Consider the following 26,961-nt stretch of genomic DNA (forward strand, 5'->3'; position numbering starts at 1 on the left):
AAAATATGTTACGCATAAAATATTTGCTAAATTTGCAATTAAAATGTGGAAAATTTTCATTTTAAAATATTGATGTTTTTCTAGTTGTATGAATGTGTATGTGTGTATACGCGTGTGTTTATTTTAGAATTTAGTTTATATAAATATAATTGTAGCACTAAATTTCATAGAAATATTAATTTTATTTATTATATAATTAATATATTATATTCAAACAAACACATCCATATATATTGTATATATATATAAATACATATAAAAATTGTTATATTTTTAAATAATTAGTAAAAAAAAATTATGCACATATTTTTGAACTAAGCGTGAGACGAAAGCATAATTTTTAAATTCTCTAACTAAGCTGCCGCTAAAAATCATAAAAAAAATAATATAAAAAAATATAATATAAAAAAATATATAAAAAAGAAAACATATAAAAAGGAAAATATATAAAAAAGAAAATAATATAAAAAGAAAATAATATAAAAAAAAATAATAAAAAAAAATATAAAAAAATAATATAAAAAAAAATAATATAAAAAAAATAATATAAAAAAAATACAATATAAAATAAAATAATATAAAAAAAATTATATAAAAAAAAAATAATATTAAAAAAAATTAATAAAGTTCTGAAGATTTTCATGAAATATACATGAAATATACATATGTATATAAATATAATATTTTTCTAACGAAATATTTTAGTGAACATAATTGATAATAACTAAGTTATAGCAATTAATATACAAAAAAAAAGTAAAAAAAAAATTATTGTTTTATATGCTTTTAATTTCTGAAATTTTATGTTATTTATTGCATAATAAAGTTCATTTGTAAAAATTAATAAAAAAAAATATATATTGCGATATTTTTAAAATAAATGTTTAATAATTTAAAAATTAAAATTATGCATTTAAGTCATGCAATAGTGTCAAAAAAAAAAAAATAATAATAAGTTATATTTAAAAAACAATAAATATTTTTTATTTTTAAATATTAAACTAAAAATTTTATTTCAATTTCCGTGCTAAATACTTAAAAAAAATTAATTTAATAATATTAATTCAAAAAATTTGATTTCAGTGCTAAATTTGCTAATTACTAAACCACTAAAGCTACTAAACAAACTCGCGAGCTTAGAACGCTACGTGTTTATGCTCAAACATTTTTCATATTTCGTGCTAAAATTAATACATATTCTTCTTCTTGAGTAAATATAAAGTTATAAAATATTTTTTATTCAATAGCTTTGTTAAATCCATTTTTAAAGTTTAGCAGGTTTTGTAATATTTGTTAGGTTTTTGTTTGTTTGTATGGAAATTCACAAAAAGACGAATACAAAATATGGTAAATTCATAGAAAGCACAAAAAATAATGCAATTGCATTTAACTCAATGTTTGAAAGCATGTATGTATGTGTGTGTGTAGATGTATGTATGTGTGATTTACATAATCATTTTTAGCTGCAATAATTCTTATTAATGCCACACAATATTTTTGCGTTAACACTTAGTAACATAATTTTTTTTTTCGCAGTAAAATTTGTGTGTTTTAATACTATTTTAACGGAATTTTGGTTTGCTGCAATAATATACATATATATATATATATTTTTTTTTTTTGGATGTGCGGATTGCTGTTGCTAAAACATGGAATTCAATAATTCATTTGATTTTCGAAATTACACATATTTTGGGTTGCCTTCAAGGCGATTTAATTATTTCCTTTTCAATTACTTCGCTTCGTTTCTGTGGGGTCGTATGGTTTCTTTTGTAAGGTGCTGCAAGTATAGCGGAAAATTCATTTATTATTACTAAACTTATTTTCCAATTTTTTTATATGCGAAAATAAAATCAGCTTTTGCCAGTGTACTTACCAAACTACGTTCGCTGCTACTATAAACTACATTTTTCACAAAATTTATGTATGTATGTATATATGCATGCATGCATGAATATCTTTGAAATTCATTTTTCAATATATTTGTTTTTGTTTTTTTTGTTTTCTTTTTTATTCTTTGTTTAGTGTGAAGCACTGTTCACGTTCCACTATTAATTAATTTTGATTTAGGCCTCATTACTCGCAGCCGATTCCAGATCGCTGTCGTCCTCACTGCCTGTCGCTTCGGTGGGATCACCCATGGCAACGCGTGCATACTCGTCCGTGTCAATGCTCTTGCAGAAATGTATGGCGTACTTAAGCTTTTCTAGCAGAACAGCCTGTTGGAAAAATAATTGCATTACGATATTTGCATAGATTTCTTAACATCGTATTTTCGAACATATGTTTACTCATATGCATGTATTGGAAATTCACTGCAGCTTAACTTGATAAATAATTATTTGAAATTTTTATCTTCGAATTTTCGAAATTGAAATTTCGAATTTTCGAAGTTGATTTTTTTATAAGCCAAACGCAAGTGCATAACTTATCTAAAGCATTTTTACGTACCTTGCAAGAGTATCGCGGCATTTTTAGCAAAAAGAAGCAGGTATAACTCTCTGGTAGAAAATTGTCGGGTGGACTCTTTTCCAGCACCTGTAACACAAAGTCCCGGCCACGAAAATCGGCAATAGTGCGCGGTAGACGTGTGCGGCCCCAAACAAAGCGTAGAAATAGCGAGCGTTCCTTAAAAAAAAAAAAAAAAAATGTGGCATAGGAACGAGGTTAGACATTTAATTGCACTCACCTGATTGGAGAACTCTTCCATCACTTCCCAGAACCATGTGACCAATGACGAATTCGGATCGAAACCCTTGTATGTAGCCACGGACTTGAGCAACCCCAGTGGTATGTCTGGGGAGCCGCAGACCATCGCTTGCAGTTCGGACGCCGAGAACAGTGACAGCAATGGTACTGGTATCACCTTGGACATGCCGTCACGCACCGCTTTAACCTGCTCATCGAATTCATGTAGACGGAAATTAAGAGCCAAACGCACATATTCATGGCGATTTTGTGGCGAGATGCGCGTGTAGCGCGTAGAGAGTGGCACCTCATGGCCTTTGGCCGAGGATGTGGAAAAGGGCAGCTCCAGTGTGCTAAACACCTTCGGATCATCATCCATGTTGCGTATGCAAAGCAAGCCGGCCACATAATCACGATCAACTTCTGTGAGATCGGAGGGACGTAGCAGTTCTCCTGCTAATTGCCGCCAGACCGCTTCTGCCAAACTGCAAAGTAATGAAAACGTTAAAACGCTTGCAGGCAAAAACCTACGACGCACTTACTTCAAACTTAATGGCGATCCAGTGCGAACCGCTATACCCATCAGAACGCCTAAGAAGCGGAACATGTTCATCTGCAGCACGGAGCAGAGTGTTGGATCTAGTAGGAAACAGTCGCGATTGGCGCCCGCCTCGCCGCGTCCATTAGGTGTTGTTATCAGCAGTGGCACACTGCCATTCTGCAGTTCATCGCACATTTCGGCGATGGATTCGCTATAGCCGCCGCCACAATCGTCTACACTCTCGCCGACAAACTTCACCTTCCACACGCGGTGCGGCAGCGAAAGCGCTTCTTGCGTTAGAAGCGGCAATTTCTGCACCATCTGACCGAAAACGCTCTTCATGCCATCAATGCCGGCGAGACCATTACCAGACTTGTTACGCGAGCGCTTCACCTGTATGCGATTGAGCTCAATGACCGGTCCATGCTGCTTGTCGCGCACCATAGTTGTTTGTATTACCTTGCGGAATGCGGCCTCTTTGATGGTGTACACGAGCACATCCTTTAAAGCGCCCAAGCTGAGATCACCTGTGGCAGAGATTAAATAAAAAACAAAAAAGTTAACTGATATATGACGACTCAAAGGTGGCACGAGCTCACCTGTGATTGGCAGCATGGCTAAACAGGGGCACAGCAGCTCGGAGAAATGATGTAGCAGTACAAGACGTGCATGCAATGCCTCTGGTGGCATTTCGCGCACCAGGTCATATTCGAGCGGGGGATTGGGTGGCGGACGCATGCGGTTGGTCAGTTGTGATGTGGACATAGCAATCGTATGCGCTGAACCGCAGGTCACTTTCACGATGTGTTTATTCTGCAGTGCAGCCACTAGTCGTGGCCGTTGTATAGCACTTACCGTGCCATCGCCCAATTGACCTTCATCGTTGTCACCCCATGTAAAAACTTCGCCCGCATCCGTGCAGGCTACACAATGTAGTGAGCCCGTTGCAATCGAGACAATTTTTTTACCTTGCAGTGCTGCTACTTTTTTAGGACGACGCACATGATCCACAGTGCCGTGGCCAAGTCGATGGAAATCTCCCTTGCCCCACGTGTAGACTGCGCCCGATTTAGTGAGCGCCACCGAAAACTGTGAACCACATTCCACCTTCACAACGCCCAAACCTGCGAGGCTTTCTATTTTATAGGGCAGCTTACAGCCATCCGAACCGCCGCGTCCCAGTTTACCATAGTCGCCGTCACCCCAACTCCATACGTTGTCGTCGTCGGTGATACAAAGCGTTTGAGCATCTCCAGAGCCACAAGCCACATCAATGGCGCGATAACCTAGCAACGCTTCTACAAGTTTTGGACGCAACTGATCCTCCGAGTCTCCATGTCCCAGACGACCGTAACGTCCTTTGCCCCAGGTGAGCACATGACCCGACGAGGTTATAGCTGCAGAGTGCGCACTACCGCAAGCGATATCCACTATACCAATACCAGTGAGATCTTCAATCAGCTTCGGACGGTCGTAACTCATGCGGTTGCCATGACCGAGCTTGCCATCTTCACCCTCGCCCCAAGAATATACTTCACCTTCAGTTGTTAGTGCGAGACAATGTTTGCCGCCCGAGTTGACAGCTACTTTCTTGACAAAAACGTGCTGCAGTGAACCAATCAAGGTTGGTATAGCCCAGGAATCTGTGCCGCTTACGCCAAGACGACCACCCGAACCATAACCGGTAGCAAAACACTTGCCATCGGGTGTGACAGCGAAGAGTGTTTGCTCGCCGCCGGCCAGTTGGACGGGTCGCAACAGACTAAGCGCCTCACAAGGTGTTGGTGTCTTAATACGGCTACCTTCCAAACCTCCTAGCTGACCTCGATGGTTGTGGCCCCAGCCGTAGATTGTACTAGCGCCGCCCCACGATAGAGCCCAGTCGTCCGGTCGTCGATTAAGCCATTGTAGCAGCTGACTATCGTGCGCGTTCTTAAAAACCACATGATCCTCGTGTAAAAATTGTAGCATATCATTGCCTGTAGAGGGCGCCAGTGGTGGTAGGTTGGCGCAGACACCAGATATGACACTACCACTACTGGGTTCATGTAGAGAGAGCGACATCATTGAGTCAATGTATTGTATAAGATTGCTGGTGCTAGGCGTCAAAGTGTTGACCATAGTTGAGCTGGATGGAGGTGGTGGAGGAGTTGGATTGCTATTCGTGCTGCCTGCAGACGAAAGCGATGTTGTCGAGTTTATCATCGAACCGACGCTGCCGCCGCCTGGTGAATGACTTGGTTGAGGCGGTGGCATCATTTCGGCGAATTTCTTACGCACCTCCATGCAGAATGTGCGCGGCAATTCGGTGCGCTTTATGAGCGATTGCGCCACGCGTACAGCAATGCAGTAGCGTTTGAACCAAGCCCACTTGTGCACATCGGCCGGTGGTAATGCAGCATCCAACTGCATGTCACAAGCGAGTGCCGCCAACGTTTTGAAGTAGTCAGAGTGCATAAGGTATATGCCGCCACGTACTTGCGGTTCCTCGTACTCATACTGACGCAACAATTCCGGTATGAGGGGCAACAAAATCGTATTTAGCGTAGGATCCAATGGCTTGGGTGCATGTTTTGACAGCAATACAGTGTGTAGCTGTTTTAGCGACCAAATGCGCTGTGTCGTTGCGAGCGAGTTGAGCTGCGCGCAGGCCGCTAATGCGGCTGCTAATCGCAACAGCACGCTCGTATTATGTGGCCCTAGGCGCTCATTCAGCAAAGCCATCACTAACGGCATTGATGGCTGCGAGAGCACTGAGCGGTCAGAGCCGCGTTCATGTAATGCGGTCGCCGGCATTATGGCGTGCACCCAAAAGCGCCAGCCCCAGCCATTTACGGAGCTGTCCGAGGTGAACTTCCAGCGCATCTCATCGCCGAGTATACGCACTTCAGGTGCCCAATGCGCGTCTTCACGGCCGGAGCGCACAGCGATTACGCGGCCAGAGGCATCCATAATTACTAGCGGATCGTTTCGTTTCTCTGTGCTGCACAAACTGTCGAATTCTATGCGGAGCGACTCGGCGCCGGGTATCTTCACTTGTCCCACAATTGTCATATTGTCGACATATGGATGACTGCTCTCGCGCATGACAGGTTTTGGTACTTTGCCCAGGCTATAGCGTGACGTGCATAAATCTTCAAGTTCTGTAATACAAGTCTCCAACAACATGGCGCCAATACTAGGTGAGTTCGAACCGAGCGCAGTGAGTGTATCGGAAATGGTCTGCGCAGTGCTGAGCGGTCCTGTGCGGCCAGCGACACTCAATTTAAGCAGCTCCACTAGACTTTTAGCTTCAGCCTCACCTAACAATGAGGTGAAGTCATCCAAGCCGGTGAGACTGATCTCCTCAATTATCTCCTCCTGGTTGGTCATGGTGGCGGCCAGCGCAGACATAGCGCTGGCGGACATTTTAGAATGTTTATGCGGTGCATTGCTGGAAATCGATGCCGAAAGTGAGAGTGAACCGGTTAAGCTTTGAAATGCGCTTAGCGGTCCAGCCGGTGCGGGCACAATTTCCGCCTCTGGCGAGGTTTCGTGTACGGCCGGATCGGTGGCATCGGCTGGCGCCTCTCCACCGCCCTGTTCGATTACTTCGTTATTACAGTTATTATTGTTGTTGTGGCCATTATGACCGGCCAATGTGGCATGCGGTGTACTGCTTAGAACGCCAATTGTAGCCTCTTTACCTAAAGTAGCGTTAGCGCCGTCTTGCACATCGAATTCACTGGAACTCTTTTCGTGCAAATTCACTTTGCTGTGGCTGGTCAGTGCAGCGACAATCAGCTGGCGTGCCTGCAGTATGCTCATGGAATTCAGCACGTAGTTAAGCGCAGTTTGACGTGCACCATCGGTTTCGAGCGAGAGCAACGTCTCACTGAGACTGACTTTCGACGTCGGTTTAGACATATTTGTTGTTGATGTATTTAGCTGTGTTTCAGTGTCATAAATGCCGAGACTGCTGCCTCCTAGTGGATCTTTAGAGGTCGAAAACGGCACAGGACCTCTCTTCTCATCCTCCGATGGTGATTGCGGCAAACCCCAAGCGACAGCGTGCGAACTGCCGCAAGCGACACGATTGACAAACACAGAATCCAAGCCAATGACCAGCGCCGGTTTCTTATTCACTATAGTATTACCAGAACCCTGTTGCCCGTGGTCGTTGTCGCCCCACGCATACACTTGTCCGGTATCGGTGACGGCCAGGCAATGTAGTGCACCCACTGCTAGGTGTATGACTTTACGACCGCGTAGTGCTTGTATTGGTTGCGGTTTGCGTACATGTTGGTCACTGCCGTGACCTAAACGATAATAGTCACCCTTACCCCAAGTCCACACCTCACCGGCGCGTGTAAGCGCGAGGCTGAATTGTGCGCCACACTCAATTTGTATGACACCGATGCCGGTCAGACGCTCGATTTCGTGTGGTATCGAAGAACCTTCTGAGCCGCCGCGGCCCAATTTGCCGAAATCACCATCGCCCCACGAGTAGACAATACCATCTTCGGTTAGCGCTAAAGTTTGCGCGTCGCGACTGCCACACGCCACCTGTATAACACGTTTACCGCTCAATGCTGTTACCAATTTCGGCTTCAGTTGCGTAACATTGTCGCCGTGTCCTAGTCGTCCATATTCGCCTAAGCCCCAAGTGTATAGTTCGCCAGCAGAGGTTATAGCTGCGCTGTGCGATGAGCCACAGGCGATGTCACGTATCTTCTTTGCACGCAGCGCCTCAATAAGTTTCGGTTTGTCCATTGTAAGTCGGTTGCCATGTCCCAGCTTGCCATCCTCGCCTTCGCCCCAGGAGAAGACCTTACCGTCCAACGTTAAAGCCATTGCATGCTTACCGCCCGAGTGAACAGCTACTTTCTTAACGACATACTGATGTAATACTGGTATCTGTCGTGGCACTGACACATTCACACTGATGCCCAGGCCGAGCCGACCGTTCGTACCCTCACCACAAGCGTACACCTTACCATCCTGCGAGACGATAAATAACGACTTCGAGCCGCCCGCAATATGTATGGGTCGCAAGCGACTGATGGTTTGTGAAAATGTTGGCACTTTCACTTTGGAACCTTTGAGACCGCCCAGTTGCTCCTTGTCGTTCAGACCCCAGACCATTACAGTACAAGGCGAGTCGTACAGCTTTGAGGATTTAGGTATAGCGGTGCCATAGCTGCTGATTAAGCACGAATTGGAGTCGCTCATCTGCTCATATTCACAAGCCAAGAATGAGGCATTCATAAGCAGCAAATCGAGATCGGTTTGCTTGCGACGTCCGATGATGTTCAGTCCGTGTACTTTACACTGTATACCATTGTTGCGGCACTGCTTGATTATTATTTCTATCCAGGGAAAGTAATGGCGCACATCGCTCATCAGCGTCACCGTTGTGTCGGTGTTCTTTATGGAAATCCATGAGTAGTCCTTCAAGTTGCCAATACTGTCGCCGACACGTACCACCACCAATGAGGGCTGATGCGAGTGATCGCCCGGACTGACCACAATCGAAAGACTGTGCACCAATATATGCTCATGTATCTCCAAGCGTATCCAATGCTTGGTCTGACTGCTCGATGAACTTTGCCAGCAATAGGGACTGCGATCAAGTAGATGTTTCGCAGTTGCTTCGTTCGAGGATACCGTAAGTGAGCGTATGCAACGGGACCAATCTTCGATAAGATCGCTGGGTGTTGGCACCGCGCCGCTGTTCAGACCAAGTAGACCGCCTGTAGTGCCTGCTACTTGATTACTAACACCACCCACCACTTCTATGTCATTCAGCGTACCCTTCCAACCTGCGTGTTGCGGAAAATCTACGGTGACATCTTTACCACGTACTGCGGTCACTGTGCCGACACTGCCGCGCAGTACATAACCCCATTTGTAGCGTGACAGGTCGCGCAAACGTACCTGTGTGCCGACGCTTACCTGCGCAGAGCGTTCGCAAGCCGTCTTTTCACGCGGCATTTCCAACAGCTCGATATGTACAAAGCAGACCCAATAGGTGTTTCCGTGTAGCTGCCAGTCTACCTGCACATTCAGATCATGCAAGCCCTCCGTATCCACTTTGAGCACTGTGCCAATATCACCCTTTTTAATCTCCTCAAAATCGCGACAACAACGCACTAGCATGCCGGGGCAAACGAGTCCGCGCACATACAATGCATACTGATCGGCTGAGGGAAAGTCCTTTCGCGTTTCAAATTTCACCAGCTGTTCATGTATGGATGAGCCCTCGACGGTATCGGAGCTGCTGTCCAAACTCTCATTGTCGGAATCAGCTTCCGGATCGTGCAAAGTCTGCAGTTTTGCTTGCAGTGAAGTGTCGCTTGAAGAGCCGGCGGCTGGCACACTACCACCCAACAACGGCGGCTCCAGATAATCTGTTGCATCAATGGTATTTGCACAAACATCCGGATGCTCGAGTATCCACTGCACGATTTGCTCAGGTGTTGGTATCACCTCCGGATGTATGGTCAACTGCTTGACCGCCAACTCTACAGACTTTTTGGAGAAGCCCATTTCCATGATTTGCGCAATGAGCGGTGTGGCTTCTGCATCATGTTTTGGTGCTTGCGGTTGACTGCCACCGGTCGCCTCATCCAACATACCGACATTAAAAACTGGCACGCCGTGTATCATTGTGGGTTGCATGGGCGGTGTTGATGCGGCGAAAGCGCCGCCACGACCGGCGCTAGTTGAGGCCGCCTCATTCAGCTCAGTGTGCACTTTGGCAGCGAGCACTTGTGCGCAATTCAGCGCTGCAGTTGACAAGTCACTATAAGTGTAGATCGCCTTAATGGGCGACGGTTGCGTGGCGCGTATCAAAATACTTTGTATGAGCAACTCAGTAATTGTCGGCTGTGCATTCAGTTCAACGCAGTTCGTGGTCTCAGTGCCGCCACAAGCAGCCTCGGTGTTCGACTTACCTTCACCGCTAACGTTCACAGCGCCATTGGCTTCCTCCGAGAGACTCTCTTCCGAAGAGTAGGCACACAAGCCGGGTGAACGTTGTTTCAGTATCTTTCTTAATGCCGCCTGATGCCGATAGAGCACGCAATTCGCATTTAAAACTGCCAATTGTATTTGTTGGGCGCGCAGTAAACTGATGTCCACCACATTGGGTACACATTCCTTGCGCTCGCCAGGACCGAAGAGCAGCACAGCCCAAGAGTTTAACAACATCTCATTTAGCGGCATGCGTGAGAGGCTGAAAACCGAATAGTCGGCGCATTCGAATGCCACATTCAGCGAGATCTTACGGAACTCGCCGTTCAGCGTTTGACCATCTGTGCTGAGCAGACACTTACCTTTGTTGGTGAAGCCACAAATGGTGGCCGTATTACCCTCATAGCAGACTTGTAGGCCAATGCGCGGTCGTATGTCGCAGCCACCTATAGTGCAAAGTACGCCCATTACATAGACGTACTCGTTCTCCAAGTGTTGCATGTCTAGGCCATCTTCGCCAAACAGTTCGGCGGCGACACAAAGTTTTTGTGCCAGAAACGAGTTTATTGCCGCGTTCCAGTAGGGTAGCGTGTGCAGACGGCGCAGTAAAGTTATGATCTCCTCGGCGATGGTGCCCGAGTGTGAGGCGGTCAGCAGCACGCGTGTCTTGCAGTCGCCCACATTTTGTGACAGCGACATATCTTGCGGGCAGTAAAGCGTAATCTTGCCCAGTGTGGAGAAGAGCTGACGCACCAATAAAGACATGCGTTGGGTATGCGCAGCGTCGGTCCAGTGAATGAGTATGCCCTGCAGTAGGCGTAGACAGTGAATATTGCGGAAAAGATCTTGTTCACGCGTCACCGGCTGTTCCAGCAGGCTAATGTAGAAGTCGATCCAGCTGCTCGAGGACAAATATTTGGCGAGCGATTTGGATTCACCTAACGGTGTTAAACGTATGGTTAGAATAACATTAAATAAAAAAAATAAAAGTATGCGCTGCAATTCACCTGCAATGGCTTTCAGAAAACCTAATGTGGTCCAATTGTCCAGACCGTAGATATTGCCCAGTGTCGACTTGGGTTCGAGTACGGCGCGAAACATGCAGGATATGCAGCGCACGGCACACTTATCCATCTGCGCGCTGTGTAAACCAATGCCTACCGAGATGATTTGTAGCGTTTTCGTGCAGGCGTAGCGCAATAGCTTGGTCGGGTGCGATTCGCCATTCAGCTGAACATCACAGCACAGCTCATCCTTTTCCGTTTCTGTGTCCGGTGAGATGACATTTAAAGCGCTATCGGCTAAACGCAGATCATATTGACCCTCTTTACCCATGCGATAGGAGTTTGTAGCGCCGGTGTACCACTCAACACGTACCCAACTGAAAGAGAGCAGGCAGCGTGAGTTTAGATAAAGGAATGTATGTGTATAAGAAAGGAGAGCAAGAAGCGAAATCTGCAAATTGGTTAAGTTTCCAAAATGGCGCAAAAGTTCTGTTCTACTGCGTTTACTTAAAACCGTTAAAAAAAACTTGCTACAACTTCGTATGTAAGTACTAACCCATCTTCGCCCACTACGCTTATGATACGTCCCTCACCAGGCGGATTGCCATCCTGATCGCCCCATTTCCAGTCCGCGCCGCGCACAATACGCGTGCCGATCTTCATTAACTTTGCCAGTTCTGGTCCCGTTAAGTTCGCCTTATTCGATTTTTGTTTCAAAATTGTATCTTCATACACCACCGAGAGATCGTAGGTGTTCTTCACCGTCGGTATCTCGCCACCGGTCTGACTGAGTAAGCCGAGCACCGTGCCGAGTGTGCCAGAATTTACGATTAAACTCAATTCATTGGCACTCATATCCTTGGCTAGAATGCCGAACACGCTTAGCAGAAAACGCGCACGTGGCAGCTTTTTAAGGAACACATAAGTGCCTAGATTAGAGGTATCCTTGCCGTTGCCCGCATTGTATTTGCCCCTCAACTGTATGAGCTCCTGATTGACCAGCCGCTGCAGTTCGTGCACAGCCCACTCGAGCACACGTGATTGTGCAAGCAGCAGATCGGCTTTTTGAAAAGCCGTTATCATGTTAAGATCGTACAGCACGTTTAGCGTTGCCTGCTTGCTGCAGCTGCTCTTGAGATGCAAGCCCAGATAACCGTTAAGCATATTATACTGCACGGCATCGAGCAGACCATGCACTTGCAACATGGCGTGTAGCATTTCTAGACCCTGGCGACGTATTTGATAACGTTGCACCTGACAGTACATAGCGCGACGCACAGTCTCCACATCGCACACCTCTTGCATTACGAACTCGACAATCTCTTGCATGATGGGCACATTCAACTCGCCGGAGAAGTACCATTTCTCGCGCAGCTTGCGTAAAAGATCATTATTGAGACGCGGTTCGTCATCAGCGGGCTTCTTGTCAACATCGAAGTCCAGTTCGTTTGCCTGCAATTTGATTTCTTCATTGGAGGTTTTGCGTTCGCTGAGTATAACATTGTTGTCGCCGCCGTCAAGTAGATTCTCGTTGGATAAGTTGCCACGTAGCGGTGGCATAAGCACCGTGGCGCTGGCCAGCGAGCTGCTGTCCGCCGTGCCGACACCAGAGTCCTTCACAGTTGCGTCTGAGCCGGCGCCATCGGTTTGCAGTAGTGATTCCTGCGGAGAAAAAAAAAAGTGTAATAAGTGCAAAACGCGTGTGTGTTTATGCAATGCAACAACTTACATGAGATTGATTCAGCTTTTGCGCTACATTCTGACTCTGTATCGTCACATTGAGTATGTCTTCAGGCTTTGCGCAGGCCAATTGTTTCTTGGCCATGCGCATTTCGGCTATGATGCGCCGCACGACATGCTTGAAACGCGGCAGCCGATGTAATATGGGTAATTTGCGTAGCGCCTCCTGCTCCAAACTCACCGCCGGACGCACTTCGTATAGCAGAAAGCGCAGACGCTCCAGCATGGCGGCGCACACTTCCTTATAGCTGCGATTTAGCTGCTGGCGTATGCGCACCACGGACCATTTGGTTTGGTAGATGAGTCGTATCATGTCGGCAATTTGGCGTGGTGTCTTAGCTACAGCCACACCGCTCAACTCACGCTCCAACACGTTTAACACGAGACCGCCCAGACTCTGATGGCGTATTAGCACCGCGGTTAGTAAACGTTCCAACTCTTGCACGGGATGTTCGTGTGGGAACTCTTGATGCCAAATTAGGTTGTTATCCTTGCAATAACGTTCGGAGAGTGTCATCCAAGTGACGACCAGTGCATCGGTTAAGCGTGCCTCACTCAAACCGGCTATAAAGCTTTCAATGCGCTGCTGCACACTATTAATGTGCGGTTGTGCGACTACAGCGACACCACCAACAACGCCAACGGCTGTGCCTACGCCGCCAATGCCGCCACAAATAGTTAGACTGTGTGCAGGCGGTTCGGTGGGCGTACTGCCGGCGGTGCTAGCGCTGCTACGCGCCTCACCCTTCTCCTCATCGAAGGGATTGCTCGGCTGCAAGAGCTGCAGTCCGCCGCGTAGTATGCTGGAGCGCACTATGGTCTTGCACTGCAACTCTGCGGGCTGTTGTGCGGGGCCGGTCTGCAAGAGATTGACAACGAGCCCGAGTAGGTAAGCCAACGCGCGCTCCGAGTTGAAGTGCGTGAGCACTTTGCTTTGCTGCACATGTGGCTGTAAACGTGAGCAAAAATTGTAGCAAATTCTGGTATTTATATGGTGTTTAACTAACCTTTTCCTCTGTCACGTACACCGCGTAGCGTCCGACCTTGTAGTTGCTCAAAATATGTTCCAAATAGTTACGATAGATGTTGGTATTCAGCTCGACGGTGAGATCCTTACCGATACTCGTTGCCAGTAGCTCATTAATGGTCGCATTGTCGCTGCTGTAATGGTTTAGACATAAATAGCATGATTTTCGTACGCTTCAATAGTTTAAACTTACTGATAGTCGCTGACGTCACATACATAGCCATTAAGTATAATCCATTTGCCGCCATCGAGTATTTGGTTTTCGAAATCATTTTTGCGTATCAAATTCACATCGTCCTGTGTCTGCATATTCGCGCCTTTCTGATTGCCGCGGCATATAATGCCTGGCCAGCCCATGTCGTCCGAGTCCTGTAACTCACTGTCGCATATGATGCGATTCAAATTGTCCAGCGCATGCAGCAGCGGCAGAAAAATCTTAGTCCATTCGAAAGCGGGCAAAATCGTCGGACGATCGCGTTTTAGTAAGATCAGTCCTATCAGCAGCTCGTATAACAGCGTATCGGATATGTCGGTTTTTATTATGTCCGCTACGCTCTCCTTGCCCTGCAACGCGATTTCGTGCGCCTTCTGCAGCGAGAGTATGCACAGCGACACCGCGCTCTGCACATATTTGCTGAGCAGCGCCTCGGCACCGCTGATCTCCTCCTGTTTCGACTGGTGTATGTGTGCGAAGAGTAAACGCTGAAAGCGATGTAACAAATCCAAACTCGGACTAGTATGTTCGGCAAACGTTTGCGTTTGCACGACTGAGAGCGTGTTGAACGAGTCATCTTCGGGTTTTGTAATGCCAGCATTTATTAGCAGTTGTGTTAAACGCGCTTGCGTCAAAGCAGAATTGTTGCGTAGCAGTTGTTTGATTAGATGTAGTAACGGTAAATTGTGTCCATTATCGGTGCAATCATTAGCTTCAAGGCGTATCGCTTGTTTGAGCGCAGTTTCTAAACCGCCTTCGGCCATCAGTGAACCAACTAGCAGATCCGTCATGAAGCGATGACCCGAGGAGGAGATGCCCGACTCAGTAGGCAGCAGCGAAGTCAAAGTTTGTGCGCGCTCCGAAGCTGTGGGCAATAAAACGCTCCAGCCGACCTACAAGCATAAATGTTGGTTAACTGTAAAATTCTTTTTTCAAAATACAACACACCTGCAGCGTCCACTGCGCTGCCTCTTGCATGGTTTTAAGTACATTGGAGCCACCTGCCAGGCTGAGTATGCGCGTTTTCAAGCTGACCAGCAGGCGCGAACCTTCGGATAAGCCCACTGATTTTGGCGCGACGCTATTCACTATCAGCGCGTGTAATTGTAGACGCAACAGATTCAAACAGGCCACTGCAATGCACTCAGACTCCTGATTGGGTGTTTGTCGATTGTTGCTGTCCTGTCCACAGACTATGCCGAGCAATTGATCCAGCAGTCGAAATGTGTGTTCGCTGAGGTCGATAACAAATTGTATTTTCAACGGCACGCCTTGCACCGAAGTCTGACTCCATATAATGCTTTGCGCGGCGCCGCAAGCAATGCCGTAAGCTTGTACGGACGGGTGTGTAGCGAGCAACGGATCGCGCAGTATGGGCTCCTTAGAGATCGCGGCTGGACACACTTGCTGGAAATCGTTGCGACCCCAACCAAAAACTTCGCCTTTATTGCTCATAGCAAGACAATGCCAAACGCCGACCGAGACATCCACAATGACCTTTGACTGCGTAGGTGTAGAGTTAAGAAAGTTATATTAGAGTTTACAATAGAAAATACACAGCAACGCACCTGCAAGGCGCTTAGCTGTTTGGGCGTGTTGAGACACTGCACATTTTTGTCGAGTAAGCCATGTCCCAAGCGGCCATCGTACGCTTTGCCCCACGAATACAGCTTACCATCGCAGCTCAACGCCATTGAGAATTGTGAGCCCGCAAATACGCGTTTAATTAGCGGCAGCGTTTCGATTAACTGCGGCAGCTGCGCACCATTGCAAGAGCCGTTACCCAATTTACCGTAATCGCCATCGCCCCAAGCAAACACCAAACCCTCGGCAGTCAGGCATAGTGTATGTGAGTCGCCGCTGCCTAGCGCCACGTCAATTATGCTATGCTCACGTAAAGCGTAGACATGTGTCGGCAATAGTTTATCGTCTGAATTGCCATGCCCGAGTCGGCCGTAGGTGCCGCGTCCCCAAGTATAGAGATTGCCGTTCATGGTGATGGCCGCGCTGTAGGTGCAGCCACAGTATACCGCCTTGACGCTATGTTCCAGCGTTTGTATTTTGGTTGGCTGCTCGCGCAGCAACGAATCGCCATGCCCCAAGCGGCCACCCTCACCGCAGCCCCAAGAGTATGCATTCTCTGTGCGCGTTGAAATAGAAAAATTTAGTGCAGCGTAGAGCTATATTTTAACGCTTTGTACTTACCCATATTATCCACGGCCATGAAGTGCCTGCCCTCGCAATGCGCCGTCACAGCCGTCACCGGCACGTCGTTCATTTCCTCAATAAGCATCGGCTCCGTCTCCGGTTTGGCAATGCGCCAAGTGTACATCTTGCCTTCGTGTGTGAGAAAGAGCACATATTCCTCGGAGAAGGCGACCTGCTTTACTTGGAAATAGAAATTCAGCACAGGCGCTGGATAGTGCGCGCCCGCAGCAGTGTTTGCTGCGGCTGTCAAACCCACAGCCGGCTCAGCGGTGAAGCCATATTGATCGTGGCACAGTGTTTGCCAACCGAGCGCGTAAATGCGTTGCTCATGCAGTTGCGGTGATGAGGAGGCGGATGCGCTCTCCTGCGACGCTTGCGCGTGTAAAGTTGGTTTGACAGCTGGCGGTTGTGCACGCGCTGGTAGTGGCGCACTTGCTGTGCTTGTGGGCAAGTGCGGCTTTGCGAGACGATCGAGATGTGAAACAATGACGACTGCGGCTTGTTTCAAGTCCACATTGGTGGTGTCTTGTTCGGGTAGCGTGAGAAAGCGTAGAAAGGATTCGGTGGCGCTGGCCGGCGCCGACTCTGCCATACTGTTAATGCCATAGTTACCAATGCTCTCGTAACGCCGCAGTATGGGCACTAAAGGTGCGCCTGTGTTTTGTGGCACGTCGCGATTGTCGTCCGTCTCTTTTTCTTTCTCCCAAAGCATCAATAGTAGTACGATTGCCTCAAGTGTGGCGGCAAGTGTGCCCTTTTGTGCGCCCAGCTCCAATAGCAAGCACAAAGCGGTGTGACGGTCTTCACGCGGTGCTGTACACCGGCCGCCTAAGGGATCTCCGAGCGCTACTTGGCGCAGAAACTTTATAGAGCGCTCGAGCACTTCGATCCACAGCGGAGACACCTGCAAACGAGAGAGTTTAATAATGTGAAAGAGTTCTCAGCATATACAAAATGAAATGCTCACCTGCGTGGCATCAAAGAGCGATGCCTCCGGCAGATCTTGCAGCGATTCTAAAGCTTCGCTCAGTAGCTCACTGCACATTTCAGTGTCTTCGCCAGAACGCCAAGCGCGTCGCAAAAACGCGAAGGAAAAATTAAGCGCCGCGCGTGTGCCGACACGAGCCAAGCCTAAAGTGGCGCGTTCATTTTCCTTTATAGGTGATGGCACGTCTACGGTGGAGAAGTGACGTAATTTGTTAGTTGCATGGTAATTCATTTCCCTAATACGCAACGGGCTAATGCCACTGTTGACGGCGCTGCGTTGATCCTCATTGAACTTGCACTTCTCCGCGTTCGTTGAGACAATACTGCTCGGCATGCCAATTGTGATGTGACACTGCAGTTCCTGTTGTTGCTTCCAGCGCGAGAGCGCTACAAAATAGCGTTCATAGATGAAAAGTTGCTGACGCAAATGTATGGCGGAAAGGCAGTTGCCCGCCGCCTGCAGTGAAATGTCATGCAATTCGGCCAACAGCGTGTTCTGGCAATTCAATTTTACTGTGTTGTTGGGACTTTGTCCCCAAAGCCATGATTCGAAAATGACTTCTGACGAAATGCGGCTAGCGGCAGCATTCTGCACTGCTGTGGTCATTTTCTTGATGGCTGAATCAGAGTCGAGCGTGCGACATGCGGAGCAATTGCATGCCGATAGTGGACCGCAATAGTCGAGTGGACAGCAGGAGCATTGCAGCTTCTGTATGCCACAGTAATGTTTGCCATCATCGCCAAGGTAGGAGAGATGACCAGCCGCATTGAGTACAGGCGCTGCCGGTGACGAGACTAATTCACAATCTTGTATGAGATTATTCCACAGCACGGCGGCATCTTCGACGTTGCGCAAGCTTGAGATGAGATCGGCGCGTAACCATTTGGCATCGAGAAAAGGCAGCGGACGTAAATAAAGATCAGCAGTGGAATTGCACGAGGACATAACTAACGTCACTACTGCACCTTATCGTAAGGAACAGTCTTATGTTTATGTTTTTAAATGTTATAAGTGATGACAGATTATTGTTGTTATGAATAGATGTACAGATTACTGAATTACGCAACTTTAGACGTCTTAATTTGTTGAAAATAATTTTACGTGTGCTATAATGAGCTGTCGTAGCAGCGGTAAGCTGTTTACATTTTGTATTTGCTTATCATGCAAAAGCCTTTTTGTGGCACTGATAAATATTTTTTCTAATGCTTGATGTAAATCCAGTTATGCTAACACGATTTTCAATTACTATTTACGTGGTTCAAATTGAATGTAAAGCTTGCAAAAATTATTCAATTTAATTCTGTTTTTGAATCACGCGTTAACCTCCAGCCTTGCCTTGCCGCGCTTTAACCAGCCAAGCGAAGCGGCTGTGTTGGTTCACACACGCTGCTCAATGAGAAATATTGCGTGCGTATGTGCGTTGTGTATATTCCACAACACAGCAATTACACCTCTTCCGCCCCCAACGCTTCTGTTGTCAAGTAATCGCGTTTAGTTTGTTGTAGCCACTGCCCCTCCCTAGTTGTTGTTAGGTTCGTCGTGTCGCCGCTGACTTTGATGTCGTCACTTTCGCTTTTGTCGATTTGTTTTGACCGTGTAACAATTTATATTGATGTTTTGTTGCTGTTGTACTCCTTCGTTATTACTTCCACTTCTATTCGATATTGTATATATTGAAATTTGTTTGTTTTTGTAGCTGCAGCTGGTGTACGGCCTTTGGGAAAATTCAATTTTGCGTAAACTGCTGCCGCAGCGACGCCGTTACTAATGATTATCACAGAGCCTCAACAGATACGTTTCGCACGCGTCGTTCATTCACACACCGTTGACCGCACCGCCACTACACCACTTCCTCTACCTTTTTACAAATAATAATATATTAATAATTTTATTTCACTTGGTAATGGTGCAACTATGCAAGCTATTGCACCCTTCGTCAAACTGATTGTACTTACTACCCTTCCACACTATTGGCGAACTATTTATTCTACACACATACACCCACCGCACGCACACCACTCACAAAATTTTCACAGCTCAAAATTTTTCTTCCGAGTTTTTCAAATGCAATTTTACGCTTTAAACTCGAAATTTTTGACAAAATTTATATACCAATTTGTTGTGCTGCTTTTCTACTACAACTAGACACTAGTTTAAATAGGAAATTTTAACTTTTTCTTTGTATAATTCTCATTGAAAGGAACGCAGCAGTTTTTCCAGCTAGTTCAATAAAGAATCTCAAGAAAATTTTCGATTGACTGCAATGCTGCCAGCAGATTTCATACTAAACGTTGGATTCGTGCCAATAAGACCCAGAAAATATCCAATAAGAATATAGCGTACAACATGACAAAGTTACGGAACATTACGTGCGAAAGCTATTTCTAATAAATAGTACGTTAATTTTGTTTATAAAAATTGTAAATGCTTTAAAAAATTGGTGAAAATTTCCTAAAACTCGCGCATTGCCAGAATGTATAATAAATTTGTAATATTTCATATTTAATACAAATGTACAAGAGAAGTCCAAAAGAAGTAGCAAAATATTGTTAAAATTGTTTTAACTTGCAAAAATCAACATAAACTTAGCAATTATTTTTAAATACCGCATATCGAAAATCCTTTAACTCGTTATTTCTTTCCAATTATTTTGGCAGCACAATCGCTGCTTTTAGCAATCTGGTCAAAAATTTTCAATAATCTATTACATTTATGTTTCCAACAATCTTTTACATAGAGTCAACAGCTGTTTTTTGTTTATAAACAAATGCGAAAAGCCGGTGAGTCAAAATAACATAATTTACGTAGAAATTAAGCATAAGATGTTTCAAAATATGTTAAATTTTAGAATATTTATCAATATACGCCGGCAAACGTATTAAATTATTTGTTAATAAATAGAATTTAATGGAAAACTATTTGTTGACATTTTTGTTATTGTGTTTGTAAAGTGAAACACCAGCTGCGACACCTACTGGTAATCGACACAAAACTAAAGTACAAAAAAACGAATAAATATCGAACGATGAGCGCAGAATTTATTCAGTGAAAAAATCCATTTTTGCACGAAATTTAATTGATTTAACAACTTTAGGCACCACTAAACGGCGGTCATGCATGACGCAGACCTGGAAGCTAATGCAGATAGTGTTAATTATCTCATTACACAATTATGCAGCAGACTTGCCAGCCAACATGGCTTAAAGGAGCCCGAGTGTAGCACAGCTGTGCAGGAACTGAAGTCAAGCGCCTTTGAAATCTTGCTGAAAAGAACCCCACAACCTAATGTGTACCCAACAGCAGCTGAAACACGAGAATTCGATCCTCAACGTGCTGTTGATATGCACATATTTGCCGCCAAGTTGCATTCGCGCGCCGATCCTCTGGTTTGCGCACGTTATGCGGCACTTGAAGAGCAAATGGCAGCCATTAGCGATGTGCCATACTTCACAGAGGGCAAGGGACGTGACATGCTGCAACTATTGCTCTCGCTGCAGGGGGATGTGCGCAAGGAAGATCAAGTGGTATAAATATTTATTACTATTTATTTGTACATATTATATAAATGTGCTTGTAATTCTAGCCTGTACCTAGTCCGCCCACGCTGCTTGTACCTGGTCCATTCACGCTCTTCGCCAGCTATGAAAATAATAAATATTACCCCAAACAACAAACATGCGATCTATTTAACCCACAACCGCGCTTATTCAAGGGCATAAAGGATATCGAGCCGCTTGATAACCCTTATCTGCCGAAAAATTTACTCGGCAAGGAATGCAATTTGTTGGCGAAAATTGAACAGAAATATGGTGCCAAGCAGACGCGTGCACCAGCCACAGCACAGGACTGCACTTTCACCGCGATGACGCGTCGCTTGCTAGGCGCTACGGTGCGTATAAATTTGAATGCTTTTCGTCTACTGACCGACAATGAAACGCAACCAGCAACAATTGTCAACATGGCGAATAAATCGAAGGTATAAATAAAAATTACTGTTACACACTTGTATAAATATATATGCACATACTGCTTACAGTTAAAGTTAAAAGCTTCAGCGGCACAACACGCATTGCCTGTGATTGCAAAGCAGCAAATGCTGGACGAAGCACCGCGTATACTCTCCTGGAACTGGCAAAGTTTGGGCTGTCGTGGCGTGCTGCGGCAACGTCCATGCGCTAGCGAAGCCGGCGTAATGCTCGAGCTCAAGTGTCAGCTAATGCATATGCGTGGACACAAATTCGAAACGCTGGTTATGACTTGCGCGGCATTTCTGCGTGATCTGAAGTCACTTACTGTCGGCATTCAGTCGGATATATTTCAACATGATGAACGCATGATCTTTTGCCTGCATCCGTGCATCACTGTGGAGGGTTTGCTGCCAGAGACAGTCAGCAGCTACGCGCTGACTTTTCAGGAGTGCGGCACTTGCTATAAACGTTTGCAGACAATGATACAGAAGAAGGACTATAAGCTGATATTTGAAGGCTTCATATTTCGCGTGAGTTAGGTGAAATGTTTTGTAAACAGCAAGTGCATATTGTTTCTGCTTGCAGGCACTAAGCAGCGCCATAGATGAGTATCTACTCACCTTTCGGCAGTATGTTTTCGCGCAGCATGATGAAACGCTAATTGCGTACTATGCGCGCATGCGCAAAGCTATGCGTCAAATAAGCAATCTGTGCTTCACGCTGGCCATACATACAGACGGTATTGGTTTGTTGTTGTGTTGTGTAATTTTATGCTTATGCTTCATTTTCACAGTGGACGCGCATGTGGCGCTGCCGATGGGTTCACAGTTTCTCGGCTATTTATATCGTGAGATCGTGCACACAACCGAAAAGGACTATATTATGCTATTAGTGTATATACTGAAGTCTTGCTGCCACGTTTATTTCAAGTACGACAGCAAAAAATTATTTTTTTTTTTCACATTACAACTGTGCTTAACTCTTTAACGCAGACATTTGCAGAAATGGATCTACTACGGGCTATTGGACGATCCATCCAACGAGCTATTCATTTGTTTCGTGGATCATTATCGCGCCGACACGAAGTACTTCTATGATAAAGCATACTTTGTGCGCAAGGAATCCGTGCCGGGCTTCTTTCAAGGCCATGAGGATGACATTTTGCAGTGCGGCAAGTACACAATGCTGCTGAAAGCTTACAAACCGCATGTAAGCGCCTATAATAAAGCTTTATTTTCCTTTTGTATTAATTCAAACCCTTTGCTTACCACTACAGCATCCACTATTCGCGCTCGACTACCCGCTCATAACCGTGTGTCTCACGTATGCAGAAATTCAGCATCTCAAGAAGAAGTGCATCAAATATAGAGCACAAGCACGCGCTGCTTGTGGCAACAGCGACATTAGCATACGTCAAATATTTGAAGAACGCGAAGCAAAGAAACGCCAATTCTATCAGCGCGCTTGCCAGCGCACACGCGAGAATCTCGATAAATGGGCGCTGGAGCAACACGATCTCGCGTTGTTGGCTGCTGAGCAAAAGCGGCGTCGCTTGGCTGAGCTGACGTCACAATTACAGGATGCCAAGCAGCGCAAAATCGACGAGCGACGCGCCAATGTCGAGCTAGAGTTGCGCTTGCTGCGTGAAACCGAAAAACTGGAGGAGCAGAGTTTGCTGCGTGAAAATATCAATTTGCGCAAACGTATCGAGTATTATCAGGAGCTCAGCGATACGATGCGCAGCGCTGCTGGCGGTAATGTGTACGCCAATCAACCTACAGCAGCAACTGAGCCACAAGCCGTACTCGCGCAATCGTCCAAATCGCATGCGCAGAGTGAAGGCAGCGGTGAGAGCAGCGCGACGGCACCACAGACGCCTGGCAGTGGCGGCACAGATACCGATTTTGAGTCATGTTGCGGCGAAGTAGGAAAAGATGCGGATGCTGACGCTGATGCCGATTCAGCTTCATTGTATGCAGAATGTCTGTCGGAGGAATTTGTGCAGAAATTCGCAGAAACTGAAAACGCGCTGCACGCGATTTGTGTTGCGCCGTCGACTGAATGCGTTGGTGACACCGACGCAGTTAAAACATTAGTTACGTTGGCGGCGCCGCAAGAGATTAACTCGGAGACTAGCTTGCATACCGCGTTGGACTACAGCGTGTCACAAACAACAACCCTATTGGCAAATCCATCACAAAGCACATTTTTAAAGCGCAGCGCCTCCGATGTGATCAATTCAAATGAGTTGGCTACTGCTGGTGTTGCGCAAAATCCCAGCAGCACAACGGTGACAATAGCTTCAGCCGGCCGCACAGTGCCGTTGACGTCAAATATTAGCAGTACTACCGTTACCATGGCACCTGCGCCCATAGCAACTGAGAAACGTAGGTTATATTAATTTGTATAGCATTTTCTATATTTAAATTCCTTTTACACCGTTTCTAGCGCTTTCTGAGGCACAACGCAATAAGCTACGCGTGCTCGCGCACGAATTCGGCACATACAGCACAAACACGCAAGCATCAACTCAACCAGACATCAACTTAAATACGCTACCAGATGACGAGTTGACAGATTTGCAGCGTAATCGTCGACGTATGATGCAAAACGATCCATTTACCGAGTACAATAAGAGTGCGCTACCCGATCGCGCACAGCTGAACCTCAACTTGAACACGGAGCGTGCGCGCAATCGTCGACGTGTGCTCGAAAGCGAATTTGACATATTAACTGGGCTTACACCCTCAACTACCACATTTACCGTGGAACAGTGCATAACGCCTATGTCCACCACCTCGGATACACCGCTCACCGACTGTGCCACAGATTTGTTGCCAACTACAGCCAATCAAGTTGATTTAGCTAATGGCAATGTGTCGTCGAAGTCAGCTTTAAAAATCAATGTGGAACTCGCTAATGAGCAACAACAACAGTTAGCTGAAAACGCGACTGCTGTGGATGGGCTGCTTAGCTGCCAAACTGCGGAGACAGCGGAAGCAGCGCTGACGCCAGATTGTGCATTGAATACGGCCGGCTTGCAGGCAAAACAAGGATTTGATTTTGTAGACATCGCTCGTGTAAAGCAACAACAACAGGCAGTCGCCGTAGAGGCGGCTATGCAGTCGGACACTATGTCGTACACCTCCAGCGCTGACGAAACGGAGGAAGTAGCCATTCCAGCACAAGACTACAATGATCCCTACAAACGTAGCAGAGAGTTGCTCGAGAGTAATTTCACTTGCGCGACACGCAGTCCTTATATACGCTTGAATATGAGCAAAACGCCAATGATCGTGGCGGCCAAGAAGTCGCGTGAATCGTTGCAGCAATTGAAAGTAAACAGCATGAGTGTCATTACGTTGACAGAATTTCTGCAAAAATCCGTCATTTTGCCGATGACCACACACCTCGGCTTGGTCAATAATGAAGTAATGCGTCTATTTCTCGAAGAGTTGCAAATCTTGGATCATCTGCGCAGCTTAAGGCATTATTTCTTTCTCATGGACGGCGAGTTCGGCTCCATAATTTGTGACGGCATTATTGGCAAATTGGAGAGTGGCGCAACTCCAACGAAGCTACTTAACTACCAAATGCTGCACTCGATACTCGACACAGCACTCAGCTCGAGCATAACAGGTAAGTAAATGTCTATTAATTACGCAGCACCGTTGTGGTCCCTGGCTGTAGTGAAACGACAACCTGTACGATAACAGCTGATGTCTGCCATTGAACAACTACATAAAGAAGCCTTCGTTCTGGATATTTTAGCAGTTTAAACTCGTATCTATACCTCATGATCCTCGTCCTCGCATGACTCTAACCACCTCTTTGCAAACCCAATAAATTCCACTCCTCAAAAACCTCTCTCCCTATGGTCCGACCCCGTCGAAATAGCACGTTTCCTGGGTCTCCCGTTAGACAACTCGCTCACAACTAGAATGCACCTTAACACCCAAACTATAACAATAAAAACCAAATAAAATCCTCAACTTCACAGGCAATGACAAAAACGCTGAGCATCTCTCCTTCACCATAAACGATGTGCCGCAGAAATTCGACCTTGCCAATCCGGGTGTGCTGAATGTGCTTAGTCTCAGCTATCGCATCGACTGGCCATTGAATCTCATACTCAATCCTGAAACACTAGAACAGTATGGCAACATTTTCAAATATCTGCTCAAAGTGCGTCGCATCAGCTGGGTGCTGGAACGTGCTTATCAAATACTCAAGGAGTCGTTAAAAAAGCACGGTAAACAACTGCTACAGTCGCCACAATATCGTCATGTGCAGCTGATACGTCACAAATTCTATCATTTCGTGCATGCGCTGCAGAATCACATCACCGCCAATGCATTGCAGGCCTCCTGGAAGACATTCAAAGACGATCTGCTGCAGGCCAAATCCATTGAGGATATCTATCGTAAGCACACAACCTATGTGAAGCGCATAAACTTTCTGTGCATGCTAAATCGGCACAGCGCGGAGTTCAATAACACTATTGAAAATATATTCAAGATATCATTGCGCTTCTACAAGTGAGTTGACAATGGCTATATGTTGCGCTGTTTTTGCATGTTCAGTTTTATTTATTTTCCACAGCAACCTCAAGTCGCGCGAGTTCAAGCAGCGCAGCGGCGATGAGCACTACACACATTCGCGCTACGACAAGCTGTCCAATGACGAGCAAGAGTTTGACAAATTCATCAAATTCACTATATACCTCGGCACCAAGATTGTGCGCCACGGTTATCAGGAGGAGATTGGACAACTGATTGCCTTGATTAATGTGAATCAGTATTACAGCGCTAGCACAATACCGTAACGCTTTAAAATCCATTTGCTTTATATATGTATGCACCCACAGAAGTTTTCTCTTAACGCTGTAATCTTCGAATTTAATTTTGAAGCTCGAATTTGAAATGTTACTGTGAATTAATGCCTAAATATTTAAATTGTATTATTTAGTTAAGAATGTGTTGAATTAATAAACTATAATTAATGTTGGCTTATGTTGAATTTAAAAAAGTATTATATATATTTTCCTAAGTGTCTTAAACTCTCTCTTAAAACAGGTTAAGTCGTTCGTTATTTTTAGTAACTACTTTTGCTGCAGACCTTTGTTTAGTTGGCAAGACTCAAGTTAGTTTGTCATCGCAATCATCAAACGGAAGATCTCGGACGGGGTCGCAGCATAGGGAAAGCAATGTTAGCTGAGTGGAGTTTATTAGGCTTGCAAAAAGGTGGTTAGAGTTATGCAAAGAGTATACGCACGCAGGACATATATTATGTATGGTATGCGTGGTCAAAATTTTCTGCATAGATAGGAGTTTAATCTGCTACAATATCCAGAACGAAGTTGCGCCAGGATCACTCTAGTTTCACGTGACAACTCGAGCTCAAGGTCTGCGATAGCTGCTGGTTTGACTTGAAGTACGCCAGTAAGAGAGGCAGTCGTTGAGGGTGTTGATGGCTTTACTGTGAATGGCATTCGGTTTGTGTCTGAAGTTAGTTGCATACGAAATTGCGTCGCTATATTGCTCGTCGACGCATTGTATGAATGTACTGTTGATATTCCTAGCAAGCGGCTACGCTTCAAGAAAATCGCAGCAAAGGTAATTTACGCGAA

General features: G+C 45.8%; 2 protein-coding genes across 3 annotated transcripts; one reads left to right on the forward strand and one right to left on the reverse strand.

Annotated features, from left to right (window-relative positions):
* Window positions 1-977: 977 nt before the first annotated feature.
* On the reverse strand, window positions 978-19,595 carry HERC2 (E3 ubiquitin-protein ligase HERC2). Of its 2 annotated transcripts, none has more exons than XM_036359363.2 (16): window positions 19,477-19,595; window positions 17,344-19,222; window positions 16,374-17,280; window positions 15,737-16,308; window positions 15,117-15,671; window positions 14,148-15,061; window positions 13,935-14,088; window positions 12,917-13,876; window positions 11,744-12,849; window positions 11,191-11,564; window positions 3,829-11,121; window positions 3,231-3,756; window positions 2,690-3,173; window positions 2,452-2,628; window positions 1,877-2,219; window positions 978-1,780 (listed from the first exon to the last, which is right to left on the reverse strand). In XM_036359363.2, exons 2-15 carry the CDS (start codon window positions 18,307-18,309, stop codon window positions 2,067-2,069), a joined length of 15,141 nt encoding a protein of 5,046 aa, XP_036215256.2. In that variant the 5' UTR covers window positions 18,310-19,222; window positions 19,477-19,595; the 3' UTR covers window positions 978-1,780; window positions 1,877-2,066. The 2 variants fall into 2 exon arrangements, with proteins under 2 accessions (XP_036215256.2, XP_014092688.3); XM_014237213.3 differs by having other exon boundaries at window positions 19,320-19,595.
* A 753-nt stretch (window positions 19,596-20,348) lies between these two features.
* On the forward strand, window positions 20,349-26,363 carry Grip163 (gamma-tubulin complex component 6). The gene is made up of 10 exons (XM_014238195.3): window positions 20,349-20,888; window positions 20,948-21,340; window positions 21,401-21,862; window positions 21,918-22,071; window positions 22,126-22,261; window positions 22,325-22,541; window positions 22,609-23,719; window positions 23,781-24,971; window positions 25,333-25,870; window positions 25,935-26,363. Exons 1-10 carry the CDS (start codon window positions 20,478-20,480, stop codon window positions 26,155-26,157), a joined length of 4,836 nt encoding a protein of 1,611 aa, XP_014093670.3. The 5' UTR covers window positions 20,349-20,477; the 3' UTR covers window positions 26,158-26,363.
* Window positions 26,364-26,961: the final 598 nt, after the last annotated feature.

The sequence above is a fragment of the Bactrocera oleae genome, chromosome 5 (assembly GCF_042242935.1).
Source record: "Bactrocera oleae isolate idBacOlea1 chromosome 5, idBacOlea1, whole genome shotgun sequence".
In the NCBI taxonomy this organism is placed as follows: domain Eukaryota; kingdom Metazoa; phylum Arthropoda; class Insecta; order Diptera; family Tephritidae; genus Bactrocera; species Bactrocera oleae.